At 37.7% G+C, this 17,390-nt stretch overlaps 2 protein-coding genes across 6 annotated transcripts in view; one reads left to right on the top strand and one right to left on the bottom strand.

Annotated features, from left to right (window-relative positions):
* The window catches only part of Itpr1 (inositol 1,4,5-trisphosphate receptor type 1), a 336,388-nt gene extending 326,505 nt beyond the window's left edge, over positions 1-9,883 (top strand). The window contains exon 62 of the mRNA XM_087181363.1: positions 8,835-9,883. Within this exon, the coding sequence (XP_087037489.1) occupies positions 8,835-8,921 (87 nt within the window). The 3' untranslated portion in view covers positions 8,922-9,883. The remainder of the gene's footprint in view (positions 1-8,834) is intronic.
* The window catches only part of LOC106010150 (uncharacterized), a 270,531-nt gene that overhangs the window by 43,310 nt on the left and 209,831 nt on the right, over positions 1-17,390 (bottom strand). The window lies entirely within an intron of this gene.

Below are 17,390 nucleotides of genomic sequence, written 5' to 3' on the forward strand. Positions count from 1 at the left end.
GGCAACAGTGTGACAAAAGGACTCCACTGGTTTCCCCTCACCCGCTTCACTGCCCTTTTATAGAAAATGGCTGTGGCCCTGTTTTCTGTCCTGCTGAGGATATGGTTTTAATATGAAAAGGAAGACAAAAAATGAGGAAATGCAGACTGCTTCAATGAATTGCTGGACAAAAACACAGTACATAAAGCTATACCCTTTTTACCTGATTGGCTGCCCAAAGATAAAAAGATACATGTTTTATAGGCCGAGGATTTAGCTCAGTGGTTTCGCTGCCTGCTGCACAAGTGCAAGGACTGGAGTTCGATCCCCGGTACCAAAAAAAAAAAAAAAAAAAAAAGAAATCTGATCAAAAGATACTTGTTTTGCTTTCTAACCCTCAGATTTGTCAGATTTTTGCCCATGATATTTAAGTTCAGCATGCTGGGGTAAAGCATAGTCATGGAAAATCCTTTTTTGCTTTATTTATTTGCGAAATACAGTTACTGCCAGACTAGAGGCCTGTCAGGTGTTGGGAATAAAACACTGAGCAATAGATACATAATCCCTGGCCTCAGAGATTGATAGCCTACAAAAATACAGCTCCTGTCCATATGATAAATGCTTTGTCCCTTTTAGAAAGTGGAGAGATGAGTCTAATTTATACCACACCCTACATATTCTTTTTCCCCCCTTTTGATGCCCTTAACCACTGTCAGCAAGTGATTACTTACTGATAGGATGCAGTTCTGTCAAGAATTTGAGCCCAGGATGGTGAGCAGGCTATGAGCCTGCATTCCTGTAGCTTACTGGGATAACTATGTACAGATGGGGTACAATTCAGCATTTGATATGACCTTCTTAAAGCTTTTTAATCAGTTCCGTAGACAGAATTATAAATTTTGCACAGCAGTAGCTATCAGGCAGGCTGCCCTTCAGGTGCTGTGCAAGGTACAGGCACAGATGATATATTACCCTTACAGACACGCTAAATAGTGAAGCCCACATCCACAGTGTTCTCAGAGATAATTTACAGAGGATTTTTAATAATCCTGTTTAGAATCTTGTTTACATTTTTTCCAGCCAAATTATTTCAAACTGTGCCCTAAGATATGATTTGGCCTCAAGTTCTTTTTGTTCACATGTATTGAGATACAAATAAAAAACACTAATGAGAAAAGACTTTATTGATAAAGGCTGTCTACAACCCTGAGCTTGGTTGCAACCTTAAGTGAATAATAACCTAAATAAGTAAAACTAATGATGATCTAACTAGATTACTTTGCTTATTAACTTTTGCTGTATAACAGCTGACAAATGTTTTACAGAACTAAACTGACTCTTGAGTACATCATTTTCTGCAGTTCCTTCTGCCTTACCATTTCCCCAGGAGCTAAGCGAACTTCTTAAAGTCCCTGTCAAGCTTTCATTATCTTTTCCCATTTGACATAGTTGTGGCTTAAAAATTTTTAAACATCTGATTTAACTAAATTTAAGTGCCCCCCCCCAAATCATACAAAGACTGATTAAAAATGGTTTGATCTAAAGGAGCTGCTCAGATCTTCATAAAAAGTCTGGTGCCAGTTTTGAAAGAAACCAGTGATCTTTGCTTCATGCCTAAGGTACCAGAGCCACACCAGTTGAAGCATTCCAGCTGTTAAGTGCTATTGAAACCAAAATTCATCCTTGCTCACTGATGACCATTTCTCTTGATCACACTTGGAAGCTGTTTAGGGACATATTTCAATTAAAATGAGCAATCGGGTGTTTTCACTTTACTAGACAGTTTCTTAAAATATGTCTGAAACAAAACTACTATACTTTTGAGTATTTGGTTTTGGTAAAAACCAAGCAAGCCCTTTCCTCGGGGCTCTCCCTGTCCTTTCAGTGCTGAGAGTCTGTTTTGAATTTTCCTGAGGGGGATGCTGAGGCTGCTTTAGTGCTCACTTTGCAAACCAGTGAACTTTGCCCAAGCAGTGAGTTGAGCTGCAGAAATTGAGAAGAGTCACAGGTGTAGGAGGGGTACTCAAGACTGTCAGTGTCATCTCACCCAGTTCCTTCATTTTCTTGGTGAGGATCCAAGGAACACAGAAGCCACCTAGGAAATTTATTCAACCTTATATGACAGTGTCATGGCAGGAGTCTCATCCCCCAAGTGTGGGTTTGTTTTTGTATGATGTGTGTTTTTGTTCTGATTTGTTCTGTCACTGTACTATTTGCCTTTCATGGTTGACTGTTTGAATTCTTCTCTTTTTTCAAGAGCCCTAACATTTCAGAAGTTACATCATACACTTAAATAGTATAAAGGATACATTCATTGCCATTTTACAAAATTGACCATAGTAGAGACTTGGTTTTTTAAAATTCAGGGTAGAATTGCCCCTATTAAACTAAAATTTTGGCTTAAAATTCTATTAGATGTAGACTAAGGTTTATTAAGTGACATCAGAACCAGTATAGATTCAACTCCTCAATTCCAGCCTTTTTTTTTGATACTGGGGATTGAACTTGGTCCTTGCGCTTGCACAGCAGGTGGCGAAACCACTGAGCTAAATCCCCGGCCCTATTTTTTTTTGTTTTAAAGTTGGCAGTTGGAACCATTCTTTAGAAAGCCCTTCCCTTGTCAATGAATTTGAAATGGAACCTTTTTTTTTCTTGGAAAATATTATCGGTTACAAAGAAGCATGAAAAACCAATAGTACATTCTCAAGAGCTTTTACTAGAATTGATCTGCTTAAGTTTTTTTTGATACTGGGGCTCAAACTCAGGACCTTGCTCTTGCAAGGCAGGCGGCGGCACCACTGAGCTAAATCCCCGGCTCCTCATCTGCTTAAGTTTTAAGGTGCCCAGAATTACAGGAAAAATTCACTATAACTGCTTGGGAGATGGGGGGTGGTTCATTCAAAAGGAACTAACTAGTCAATATTTTCTTTTGATTTTGTAATTTCTAACAAACTTTTATTTGAGAATCAACTTTTTGAATAGATTTGAATTTTATTGTTTGGTGTTACAAGAATATAAGATTTTAAAAACTGTTCTGCACCAAAAAGTCATGCAGCTATGTTAGAGAGCTGCTGGCTCAAATGGTAATTGTGAGCATTCCTGCCCTTAAAGGGAAAATTTTTTTAATTAATAAAAGAGCCCCGCAAATGATTAATGAATGAGAGACTGTTATTTTTTTTTTTAAAAAAAACAGCTATTAAAGAATACTATTCACTAGTAAAAATACTGGAAAACAAAAAATTGCTTTATCACCTAATTTTTTTTTTTTTTTTTTTTTTAGTTCTGATCCAAAAGCCAGCATAATAGAACATAATGGTTGTTAAATGTGGATGAGTTTGGTTTTAATATTTACTTCTTTGGCTGTTGTTTTTTTTTAAACTACCGACTGGGGGTGGGATTTCCTGTGAGGATATTAGTAAAAAGATAGTTAGTGGTGTTGCTTTTTCTATTATTGCCAAGAGCGGTTGGTTAGAATTGCTATTCGAAGTATTAATGGTGCATCTCATCTTCAAATTTCCCCTCCCAAGAGATTCTCAATACTAAATGTGATTCTCTTACATCCTTATTCCAAGGAGGAGAACTAATGTAAGAACTTAAAATTTTTTTGCATGTTTTCTTCATAATGCAAAAGAGCAAATATTGAGCTAAGGGTTAACTTTCTTGAAAATGTGACTGGCTTCCTATAGGACCCTTCTCTGTTGTTGCTAGGAAAATAAGAAGTGCTTGAAAATCCAGATCATATTAGCATGTTACAGCATTTGGCATTTTTCATGCAAGAGGGTTGTCTCATTAACTGCTTAGGGAAGGAAACAATAACAAAAGATTGGAATAACTGCCCAACGTTAGAGAATGGAACGTTGACTAGACCTTGCAAAATGTGTTTGTTGTTTACATTGTGCTTGACCACTAAAGAAGACCAAGGCAACATCTTCCACAGAGAAGGAGATTAACAGCATATTATTGTATGAAGAGTTCTATGACCTAGGCATGATTAAAGTTCCATGAAGTACATAGGAGTAGGAAGCTGGTCAAGTATGAGGTTCAGAGTGAGGAAAGAGCTTAGTTTTCACAATCTTAAGCAAATGGCTTCTGAGCTGGCAGAGAAATGCAGGAGGGGGCTTCCCAGGAAAGGAATCAGCATGGGCAAAGGCATGACAATGCATGGCATGCTCAAGGAATGGCAAAATGTTCTGATGAATACACTTCCTTCTCACAACCAACATATACTTGCCTGATGCAGCAGTAGGTATAAGGGATACAAAGAGGAAGAGGACCTAGCCTCTGCCTTCTGGAACTAACAGACTAGATTATGAGATGAGCACACACAGATGAATTGTACTAGAACATAGGAGGTGTATAATACAGTAGAGGTTTGAATACATTGCTCTGGGAATGAAGACAGGCGCAATGTCTTCAGTCTGAGCTTAGTTAGGGAAAAGATGAGAATCTTACCACAGGCTTCCAAGAAGTGCTAATACTGGAGCTGTGTTTCAGAACTTGAGAAAGAGTTCGCCAGGCGAAATGGAGAGTAACTAAATCTGAACCAGATTATCTATAATGTTTCATAAAATCAATATAATTGGATTCAGGAAATGCTTCAGTTTTACCTCTCAGTATTTTAGGCTTATCATTTCTAAGCATAACTGACTTTATAAGACTGTAAAGAGTAATTCTGATTATTGGTTTCCTGGCTGTTTAGAATCTCAGTAACCAGGACCTTACTGTGACTTGAAAGCTGCTTTTCAAAGACAATAGTCTTGATTAAGATTTGCTATAAAGCAGAGTGTGGCGCTTGTGTGCTATCAGTGAGCCTTCTTTCCTGTGCCAGCTTTTAATCTACCAGCACGGCCTCTGAGTGATTAGTCTGCTCACTTGTGCTCTGCCTAGTGTTTTCCGTGCAAGAACTCTAGATGTTCGGCTGCATCTGACTTGTAAAGCTACAGTATTCTTTGCTTCTTGTTTAGACTGGAGTCAAAAAGAAGGAGTAGAGAAGTTCAAGCTAGTTTCTGTATTAAAAGATAAAAAGAACAGAATTACTTCCCACAGCTAAATGAGCAGTCTGAGGATTTTAAGTGTACTACAATTGAGACATTTCACACTACTCAAAATACATGTTTAAATGTTAGGATTTTGAATTATAGTTACTTTAGATGTGAACCCGAATCTGGTGGATATGTTTATCAAGTCAGTTTTTGGTGTGCTTGATGGTGCTCGCTTGTAATCCCAGCACTCGGGAGGCTGAGGCAGGAGGACTGCTGCAAGTTGGAAACCAGCCCAGGTTACATAGTGAGTTCAAGACCAGCCTGAGCTACATGATGAAATCCTGTCTCCAAAAAAAAAAGGAAAGGAAAGAAAGAAATGTCAAATTTGTTTCAGATGTCCAGAGAGAATCCTAGATGAGATTATACTGATAGACTTGGTACTTTTTATATTGTTTTGATGCAAATAAAAGTGATGTTCTATAATAAGAAGTATATATATAAATATGTAGGTAGATAGACCAAATTTAGCTAATAAAGACAGAATCTAAGAATATGCACAAATAGGCTGGGGCAGTCTAAGTGGCCAGCAGTGTTGGCCTTGTTTCCTTGAAAGATTTATTCCTGGGCTGGGGATTTAGCCCAGTGGTTCTGGCGCCTGCCTTGCAAGCGCAAGGTCCCGAGTTCGATCCCCAGTACCAAAAAAAAGAAAGATTTAGTTCTTAGGGATTTTGTGTTTTTGTTTTGTTTTAATCTCTTCATAATTGTTATTGGATGGTAACCACTGTAAAAAGGACCAAATACTCTAGCAGTTGCCCAGTTCCTTTATCAGTCACTTAAATGGCAATGAAAAAGCTGGGCATGGTAGGTCATGCCTGTAATACCAGCTTCTAGAGAGAAGGAGGAGGATTGCAAGTTTGAGGCCAGCCTGGGCAAGTTAGCAAGACCTTTTCTCAAAATAAAAGAAAAAGGAATGGGGATGTAGCTCAGTGATAGAGTACTTGCCTGCCAAGCGTGACAGCCTGGGTTCAATGCTCAATACTGAAGAAAAGAAAAAAAAGATAATGACATTGACTTAAATGATGGTGTTCCTGTCTAAAAGACTTGCAAATTTTACCAAGCCAGGATCAGACAAGCCAAAGTATATGCCCACTGTGTTCTGAACAGCAGAAAATCTTCTCCAAGACCTTTTTTTCATTTGGGAAAAGGGCACATGTGCCCGAATGCTGGTTTTATAAATGAAGGTATATCCAAAATGATCATGCCCTATTTTGGAGATTACTGTCAAAAGCTGTTTTAGAGTAGTGATTTTCTAAGTATGGTCCCCAGGCCAGCACCATATTTATCACCAGGGACATTGTTAGAAATAAAACTTCTTGGACTCCATACCAGACTGCTGCATCAGACTCTGTGGCCCTCTGATCTGTGTTTCAACAAACCTAGGTGATTATGGCACATGCTAAAGTTTCAGAACCACTCTTCTAGGGAAACAAAATTGTATAGATAAGTAGGTGAAGTTATCAAGAAATCAAAGAACTGGCCACTAACCTATATCAGGGGCTGCTTTAACCACTTAACAATTTACCCCCAGGGTCACTCGGGCAGCACATTTGTTTACATACTGACTGTCCTGAGCATCGCTCAGGCAGGTGTCATTTCAACCAGTCAATTCTTATATTGAATAAATTGGATAAAATTGTTTTTATATTTCCTGTTATAAAAATTAATGAAAAAATAGGCAATTTTTGGTCACCCTGTATTTAAATGCTTGGACTGGTAAATGGTTAAGGTAAATGAGGAAGAGAGGGTAATATGAGCACTAGCTTAGAGAAAGTTAGAATACAACCATGAGTGAGGTGGTAGGCAATGGCTACAGAAGAGAAAAGGAAGACATGCCATCAACTGAAGACTCACTTGCTAGAGAACAGTTTTGGAGGCTGAAGAGAATAACTGACTAACTGAAACCAAAGAGAACTGATTAAACAAAGAGGGATGACGATAGGTTGAAAACAAAGTTGGAGAAATTTTAATGGTGAACTCTAAGTCAAAACATCTCAGCAGCTCTAAATGGAAACTTTAGTGAAGTGCAATAGGGCATGAGCACTCCAAAACTTATAAATCCTTTTTGAATGCTTGATATTATCACAGTTTAGCTATGTTTCGGTGGATGCCCTTTCTTTTTTTTGGTACTGGGGATTGAACTCAGGACCTCACGCTTGTCAGGCAGGTGCTATGCCACTGAGCTACATCCTCACCCCCAATGCCCTTTCAAGATTATTTATCTAGGGAATAGTTGGGAGAAAAAAATCTGAGCTAAATTCCTCAACTGTCAGGAGTAAGGTGAATGAATGACTGGTATTTTAATGTAGTGAATTGATTTCATGTGCCATATGAGGTTTCCTTCCTCACAGAGCCTGTGAATACAGTATGGTGGGTAACACTTCCTTCAAAGATTTGTTACTCACCCAAGAAAACATTAGAGGCTAGCTGAAATATCCTCACTCAGTTCCTTATGAAAACCTTTATTAAAAGCTTCCTTTTGGAAATAGTTGATCCTTGTAAATTGTATCATCTACATTATAATAGAGAAAGCATTTCCACAGGAGCCTAAAAATAGAATCTTGACTTGAAAGGATAACTGTGCTATGCTTTGAAAAAAAAAAAACTACTTTAAAATTGAAACTAGGTTATTCTTGCTTTATGGTCTCTCGGTGTTTGTACCAAAAAGTCAAGTGAAACTCATCCTTTATGTGGTACTGTTCTAGGACATTTGTATATATCCTCTCAGTTCTCCACCTATGAGGCAGAATTATCCTGATTGCATGGATGAAGAGACAGATTTTCAGAAGTTAAATCACAAACCATACGGAAATAGGCCTAGCTGATTCCAAAGCCTACATTGTTTTTACTATTCCATCCTAATTCCTCTCTGATTTTAGTAAACCAAAAATCTAGAGGTAGGACCTTAAGCTACTTCATACAATTGCATCTAATACCTATTTCCTTTTGCCTTTTATTTTAATTGCCTTAAATGCCAGCCTAAAATCTAGAGCTGGGACTAACTGGGTTAAGAAAAATCGGAATGCAAAAAATTAAGCACAATATTCCCTAAACTACCCAGAAGAAAGTAGAAACTCAGCAGCTTGAGAACATATTTAGTTCAGAAGCCAAATAAACAGAACTAACCTCTTGCTTTGGGTGGTTAAAAAGTACTTGTTAATTGTAACCTATCTTAGGAAACCTCTCCTGGTGTTAAGCCAAACTCAATGTCTATTGGTGGCAAGGAAGATAAGACACTGATGGCCGAGACAGTATTTATAATTTTCAGTTATTGTGGAGCTCAGGGAGATGTGTGAACAACTGTCATCTTCCTAGATGGAGTAGGTCACTTTTCTCTCTCTAATCAGCCACTCAAGAGTCCTTGGCAAGAAGAACCCAAGACCCACTTAAGAGTGTAGACACAGTCTCTCTCAAACCTCAGATTCTAAGCCCACAGCTTTTCTGGATAGTATTGGTGTCTTGTTGCAGTCATACAGAACCACCATTTCTCAATGAATCTTTAAATCATTTGGAAATGGCTTTGGGAAACAATCAAGAATCTTGTGCTTTTCCTGGTTTTTTGTTTGTTTCTTTATGAAAGAAGTAGCAAGCAATACTCTTGAATGTTACACTGCATGACTAGGTCACAGAATTCCCCATTCTGCTAGGAAGATTCCCTTTTTGAAGTTCTGTGTGTTTGATATGGTGACGGTACACTATTTGTAGAAAGTGGGTTTCAGTACAAACCGTAACCACAGAGGTAAAGCTATGGTTCAGTATATGATTTGACGTACAGGAAGTGTCTGGGTCTAATGATGAAACTTTTTAACTTTCCAGATGACAGAACAAAGGAAGCAGAAACAAAGAATTGGTCTTCTAGGACATCCTCCTCACATGAATGTCAACCCACAGCAACCAGCATAAGCAAATGAATAGAGGAATTGTATTTACCTTTTCTAATTATTATTGGTGTGGGTATGGCTAATTAGTTCTGATTCACCCATTAAGGTTACATTTATGCTTAGTACATTTGTAAATACTCAGTTTTATACTGTATGTATATGATTGCTACTCTAAAAGTTTGGATATATGTATTGTAATTAGATTTGTTGGCATGATGACATTTCATTTGTGCCAAAAATATTAAAAATGCCTTTTTTGGAAGGACTACAGAAAGTACCTGATTTGCACTTGAACCAGATTATAGATTTAAAACTATATGACACGTATTTTGTATTTAAAACTAGAATAACCAGTATTTATGTTTTTTATAAAACTGTGCAATACAAATTATGCAATCACAATAAATTTGTAACTCCCTAGTGTCCCACAGGGAGTGCACATCTTTGAAGCTGGTATGTTAATACTATGTAATAAATAAATATCAAATGATGCTGCTGCCAAAATTATATTAATAGTGAGTTTCAGGCCCCTGGGCATTTTGTACCATATAATTATCTGCAGTGATGCTGTTTCTTGTTGCTAGTAGCATTAGTGCCTCTGTCTCATAGTGACAGTGCTCCAGGTCTATGAACTGTTAAATCAGCACTCATTTTAGGAAAAGCAATGTTAGTTTCAAGAATACTTTTAAGCTTCTAAATTGATCATTTAAACTATTTCTTTAAATAAGATAGCCACGTTAAAGGCTCACACTTTAGGTTGTGAAGAAGTTAATGAATTTTTTTAAAGGGAACTTTTTATGCAGTATTTGGGATAAATGCATATTGCTGGCCAATCAATGTCATCTTCCGGTTGAATTTTGATGTCATGTTATAAAAAAGGAATAACTGATGGTTTCTAGATTATCTAGTCCAAACAGTAGTTTTTTTCCTTTATCTGAACCAACATACTTACAGTAGCTAAGAAGTATTAAAACTATATACAGCCACATAAAAGATGAAATATGAATTATCCCCTTAGAAGTCACAGTTGAACACTGACATGTTATTCTTCTGAAAGAGCCACGTTTTGCTTTTATTTGTCGCTTGATTTCTTTTCTGGATGGATGAAAAGCATGAAAGGAAACTTTTATACCTGTTGCCTAGTTTTGTACATGGGTCTCATTTTACTAGAGAACCACTCTGCAGAAACGTTTAAAATGTATTGAAAGAATTCTGAAATGGGTCGTTTGTAAATGCATATATAAAAATATTTAATAAATGATGCAGAATAATATACAATGATTGAGTGGTGGCTTTCATTTGGCATTTATTTGTGACTTAAGAGGTATTCCTTTTTGTTTGTTTTTTGAGATAAGGTTTTGCTATGTAGTTCAGGCTGGCCTTGAACTTGCATGGATCCTCCTGCCTCAGCGTACAGAGTGCTGAGATTACAGGTATGCACCATCATGCCCAGCCAAGAGCTATTCTAATTATATACTTTCTTTAGGACCAATTTAAACTTCAAGTGGTTTAGTTACCAGATTAGTTCAGAAATGCTGACCTGGTTAGTAAAAAAAAAAAACTACTATAATAACTTCTAGAACAACCACTTGAACAAATATCTGGGTGCTTTTAATACAATATTCATTCATCTAGTTTAGTTTAGTGACTGCCAATAAGGCTGTTGTGGGTGCTGTGGCATGCCACAACAAAGTCAGGAGCTTTCTGCGCAGTCTGCTGTCTCCAAAGCTTTTCCCCTGGGGATCTTAATTTGGTGTCTGCCAAGTAGAAGTATCACTAAAACTTGAAGTTTTTTCATGAGAAGTATCACCACCGTGGTCACGGTCCTTCAGCAGATAGTCTGCAATTTTTTTGGGGGGGTACCGGGGATCGAACTTGGAATCTTGCACTTTTGAGGCAGGCAGTGGAACCACTGAGCTAAATCCCCGGCCCAGTCTGAAATGTTTTAACAAAGCTGACTCTTCTGTCCGACTGTAGAAAAACTTGTTCTCTCCTCAAAGCAGTGCTCAGCCTGGCTGTTCTTTTTGACAACAGTTTTCTCTATGCTTTGGTAAATAAGAGTAATTCCCACTTAATGTTGGAAACTGAGTCAGGATTAAATTCCAGTTAAGTGACCAGTTTCATAACCAATGCTTCTAGTACTTTATAAATTTGATGACTTAAAAGAAACAAGTTAGTAATTTTCCAGTCAGTGTAGCATATCTCCACAAAATTTTTCCATCATAAGGCAAACCTAAGATAGACACATGCTTTTATCTAAAACCAAAATGGTGTCTAGGCAAAACCCCACAACATTCACTTTGGCCAGTGACGACTTGCTTTTCCCCTGAACTTTCTCTTTGATCTCTCACACTGCCCAACACAATATGGCCGTGTGTGTGGTTTGTCTCCCAGGCCCCATCTAGTTCATTGGAAAGTTCTGCATTGACATGTTTAGATGGCAGCTTGTACAGGTTTGTCATGTTTCATTTGAATCCTGTCACTTAAGATATAAATCTTTATTCAGTTTGCCAAATTCAGCAGGAAATAATTGAAATTGGAATGCTACTCCACCCCATATGTGGCAGGTCCTACTCTTGGAGTTCGGGTGACAACACTAAAGCTACTGCAACTGAAACACAGAATCTGAAGGTAAAACCTCTGTGGCCTTTGATGCACAGCTGTGATTTTGCCTGGTTTCTCCAGGTACGACCTTTCCCATACCTCTGTTTCAAGGATAGAGATCCAAGTCACCCATGAAGTAGTGTTATCAGGCTGAGTATCAAGAGTGGTGGTACAGCACTAATGCACAAGAAAGCTATTTGTCTCCATTTATTTAATTTTTAAGTTTGCCATAACACCAAATTCAAATTTCAAATTTGGCAGATTTCCTTAACTGAACAATTTGTTAAAGCAGAGTGTCTGGGAAATTTGATGACACTTCTCTACCATTTATGGTATCTTACCCTTTTCTACTTGTCCCTAAAATTATGTACTTACAAACTTCACTTTGCCCCTATACATGAAGCTCCCACTCTTTGTCTGCTATGATCTTATTCCATCATGTACAACTTTTCTTAAAACTATAAGGCCAGGCATTTAGCTCAGTGGTGCTGCGCCTGCCTTGCAAGCGCAAGGTCCTGAGTTCGATCCCCGGTACCAAAAAAACAAACAAACTATATCTCTACCTCCCCCAACGTGCACACACAAAATAATAACATTTCATTAAAATTCTAATTTACTTGGTTTGCTTCCAGGTTCATATTCCTCATTCTTTGTTTTTCATTCCACTGTTTTTTAAAAAAATCTGGCTTTACTTTGTGAAAATGGTTTGCTTGACCTTGCTTCTGTAAAGCCTGCTCTTCTACTCTATTTAAATGAATGGTTCCTATCATAAATAATAAAGCAAACATAATTTTTGGAAGCTAATCAGCAAGCCAAAAAGAGCTTTACTGACGAGCTGTGCAAAATTACCAAGATCTTTACAGAAAACTAAGGTATTAACCTGTTAAAAACTTAATTCTAGATTTCTGAATCCTCCTATTATAAACAAAGCATTAATGAAGAAACAGCCGTCTGACAGTTTCCTATAGTTATTTTAAAGCTAATTGCGAGACCATAAGTCTGACTTCTGAGGAAAAATTATCCCTTCAAAAATAGTAGGAGCTTAACTACATGCTTAGAAAAGGAGAGTTGGTTTTTGCTAAAATAGTATTTTTAACACTTTTTTCTGGTACCAGGAGTCAAATTCGGCGCCATTGAGCTACATCTCCAGCTCCTAAAATAGTATTTTTACAGATTTAAAAAATCATGTGTAGCTGAGTGCAGTGGCATACACTTGGGATCACAGTGACTCAGGAGACAGAGACAGGAGAATTCCAAGTTCAAGACCAGCCTGGGCGACTTACGGAAACCCTGTCTCAAAATTTTTATTTTTTATTTTTCCTTTAAAAGACTAAGGATGTAGCTCAGTGGTAAAGCACTTGCCTAGCATGTATAAGGCCCTGGGTTCAACCCCCAGTACTGGGTGGGGGTGGGGGGCTGTGCTTGTTAGAAATTTTAATGCAGCAATAAGAGTCACCTTTACATAAGGATATAATAACACTGGACTCCGGTTGAAGACTCTTGAGACAATATGCTCTATCTACCAAACCATACAGGAGGAATGAAACATTTTAAAGATAAGACTCTAAAGCAGTAAAGTGACTTGCTCAAGGATTTAGCTCCAAAATAAACAAAGATCTCCTAACTTAGTCAAATATAGAAAGAGCTCATTTTCCCAGAACAGTTCTCCCTTATTCCTACTTGTGGAACAACACAAATTGATTCACATTTCTATTCAAATCTCTCAAAAGAGAATCTATAAATCAAAGTATCGACTATGAATACTTTGTCAAGATTGAAAACTCTGTGGCAAAGATAAGTGAACTAATATCTCTCTTCTGCAACTATAAATCTCACATAAATACCTTTTCTTTAGCTGCATTTTTCACAAAGAATCATTCTCAAGCCAACAAAGGTAGCTTCCTCCGAGTGAGACCATGCGGGTATACTGGTATTTGTCCTCCCACTGTAGTCAATGTCAATTGACAAACTCCACTTCACTCTTTTGCACTATACTGATAATTTGTTGCCAATCATCTAGAATGTTGGAAAACCCCTATGAAGATTTCAATTTTACAGAAAGTACCCAAAATTCCACTAGTTTTGCATCACAAAGTGGTGGTTAAAGTAAAGTTTTGAGTAAAATGCCATGTATGTGGTTTTTGTGGGTGGCTGTAGCTCACAATGACTATTAGCTTGATCAATTATCTGATGGGAGAGAGAGCTATGATGGCGATTACAATTAAGACAAATATGACCATAACATTTTTCTGCCTTTAGTACTGTATGTCACATTTAGCAATTCTTGCAACTTAAAGGCCAATTCAGAAATGAAACTAACCTTCAAGTTGGGACCCAAAAATCTACCAACTTGAAGAATAAAAGAAACAGACCACTTGCAGGTTTTGACATTTGATTGACTCAGACAAAGCCTAGCAACTCTCCAGTTGCTGGTATTGTAAACTCATTGGGTAAAAACAAATCTCTAGTTTACTGGAGTATGACTTGAAAAAAAAAAAGAACCAAGGGTAGAACTTAAAATACTTTAAGGTCATGACAAACCAGTGTGAAAGAGAATCCTTAACACCTAGAAGTGAAACTACATCATCCACCCAGCCTGGAAAGAAAAAAGAAAGCTAAAAACCACTATAGAATAAGAATGAAGAGTTTAAGAAAACCCCTAAGGTGAATTCTGAACAACAACAGAGCCCCACAACATAAGAAGTGCATACTGTATGAAAGAACCACAAATGGAAAGAGTTTACCAGCATTTTTGTACTTACACACACACACACACACACACACACACACACAGGTTGGTCCCATGAAAATGAAACTTCAGACAATCCAGGAATTTAAGCTGTTTGCTCCTGTGCTTATGCTATTAAGTCCCCTCACCCCCAATACTTGTCAGCTACAGCATCTCTTAAAAGTCTTGTCAGGGCCGGGAATTTAGCTCAGTGGTTCCTTCGCCTGCCTCGCAAGCACAAGGTTCTGAGTTCGATACCCAGTACCAAAAAAAAGTCTTGTCAGGAGCTTTCTGTAAAAACTCTCTGGAAGAAAGACAACTAAGATTTGGCGTGAAACTGGGATAAGGAGATATGACACATACATGCTAAGCATGTCAGGGTGCACATGGTACCACGATGGAATGAAAAGAACATGCACCTTGAAATTGACAGGAGTCAATACTAGCTCAACCACTTACATGATATAACTGTGAGCAAGTGATGTAATCATTTCAATTTTCAATCCCTCCCCCCTTCAAAGGAAAAAGGTTCTTCCACTTCTTTGGACAGTAAGGAGAATAAAGAAAGATGATGTATGCAATTGTTTAGGGTAAGTACTTGATTAATACTATCTCCATTCCTTTGCAACGTAAGTTCCTTATTCTCACCTATCTACAATCTCAGCTAACTACACATTTCAGGACCCAAAGCTACTTTCTGTTCCTACTAAGTCAGTCTGATGTTGTTACTGTGAGATCCTAAATCTGTATGTCTTAACACGACATGTTTGGGTCAGATCCAGTCATTTTAAAAAATTTTATCTCAACCAAATTCTGTTTTAACTATCAATTTGAACTGAATAATTCATAAAGAAGCCTAATCATACAGGCTTCCAGATAATTATTCTCATATTTGTGATCAGTGAATTCAAATCTGAATTCTTTAAAAAAAAAAAAAACTTCATGGAAAGATGTTTGCCTTGAGGATAGTTCCTTAGTTTATGAAGCACTTTCACCTCTATTCTCATTTGAACCTCCCAGCCCTGGTAAGTAGATGGTATCACTGACAACTGAAGAGTCCTAAATTGTACTATTTTTCATTGACATTAAAATACATTCATATCTACAAAGTGTTTTGGGCAAGTGCTTATGACATTAATTATGGAGGCCCGGACCCTCCTTAGTAATTTCAAGGATCCTAAGGAGGGTGCTTACACTTTCCTAATAATCCGTTTTGGCCCTTTGGTCCTCTATCCTGATTACAACCTAATTCTCTGTTTGTTCTTAACATCTCCACTCCTTATTCTACTTCATTCCTATTATGGACCCAGCTCTCTCTCCTTCCTGCCCACAGAGGGCCCATTAAAATCTGGGTGTTGTGAAGAACAGCTCTTTACTGGAGGAAGATTACAGTGAGCAACAGGAAACACAATCAGCCATCCGAGCTTCCTCCCCTTTCTTCTCAGCCACGGGAAAGAGCAACTTCTCAGCCTGCTAGGAGGCTCAGCTTCTCTCTCCCACCATCTTGCCCAAACAAACAACAGCAAAGTATAAACAAGTAACCTTCCCTTTGGCTTCAGGTAAAAACAAATATTCTTGATCTTTATCATGTAGATTCTCTTCTCATCTAGATTTACTTTGGCCTAACAAAAAGACTGCAATTCTGCTGTCCTTAGCTTCCAGTTCACACAGCAAATTGTCCTCTAAATTAGCATGTTCTTCTTCCTGATAATGTTTCTATCTTAGAAGAAATCACTTTAGAAAGTTCAAGTTATTTAACCAAACTACAACATCTCACCTCGGATTCAAAGCCCGATCACCTGATTTCATATATACATTCTCCTATATCTCCCAGCTTCACTGCCCTGGACACCAGCCAGTCATAGTCCTCTGCTCCCACTGCTCCTGCCTCCCTTTCTGGGCAAAATCTTTAAGTACCAGATAGGAATTCTAAGAGATGCAAAGGAAAGCCAGTGTTTTTAAGAGCAAAGATGGCAGCTAGTTCATTTGTGTATCATCAGGACCTAGCACAGTTCCTCCCAAATAAAGGGATTCAATGTATTTTGGAACCACACCCAGTGAATTGTGTTTCTTTAAGGAAAGAATACCTAAAAGTGGCCCAGAAAGGATTTGCATATAGAACTAAATAAAGATAAGGCAATCAACTATGGGGCTAACTCACCACTCAATTGTGATTTGCAACCCTTACTTATAATCCTTCTGGCTCTAATAATATTACTTCATACCCCACAACCATATAACAAATTGATGCCCCTAAGCAGGCAACCCCATTCACTCTGTATTCTTTCAGTTTATAAAAAGGTATAATTTAGCACTGACTGTGAATGCATAAATTCAGATCTACATGGACCTCTGTACATCTCTCTCCCTCCTACTCCCATGTTTAATAATGTTAATAGACAATTCCTCGGCCATCTCTGGAAGATTACAGCAGTTTTTAGGAGAGACGAGACACATTTTAGGTAGCATGAGGATATTATGGCCATTTTGGGTATCAAAGAATTGCAGCTCAGTTATATATGAACCATATGTAAATTGCTGAGTCACATTCTCCCAATCAGATGTAAAAAAATTGTTTTAGAATTTCTGCTGGTCTTAGATTTAATAATAAGAAAAGGCCTTGAGAGTGGAAAAGATATCTCTGTTCTCATTCTGTTTTTTTTCACAGTATTCAAACTGGAATTCTCCTAACTGTTGGTAGGCAAAGCGGTACAACCACTTTGGAAAACCATTTAACAGGTTGTTTTGGTTTTTTAATACCATTTAATCTAAAATTCCCGCTACCACGTATTTATCCAAAAGATATGAAAACATGTCTACACAAAAAACCTGAATGCAAATTATAAACAACTTTATTAATATTACCCCAAATTGGAAACAATTCAAACATCCACCAACTGGCAAATAAACTGGCAAGTGGCCCACAGCCCACATTCTGAGAAGCACCACTAAGGATTGTGTTGACTCAATACTTTTCAGTACATTCACTGAATATAATTTTTGAACTGAATGTTTCACAGAGCTGGGTACTTAGAGACAAAAATCTGCCCCCTAGAGAGCCTGATAGAGCTGGCAATGAGACCAAAACAAACAAAAATAACAACAAAAATGATGTGTACTGCTGCTTAAATTTTTTTAATTGCCTATGTTTTAGAAACT

Source organism: Heterocephalus glaber, unplaced genomic scaffold (assembly GCF_053883595.1).
Source record: "Heterocephalus glaber isolate CG9 unplaced genomic scaffold, H.glaber_assembly_v1.0 deba00001472, whole genome shotgun sequence".
NCBI lineage: Eukaryota > Metazoa > Chordata > Mammalia > Rodentia > Bathyergidae > Heterocephalus > Heterocephalus glaber.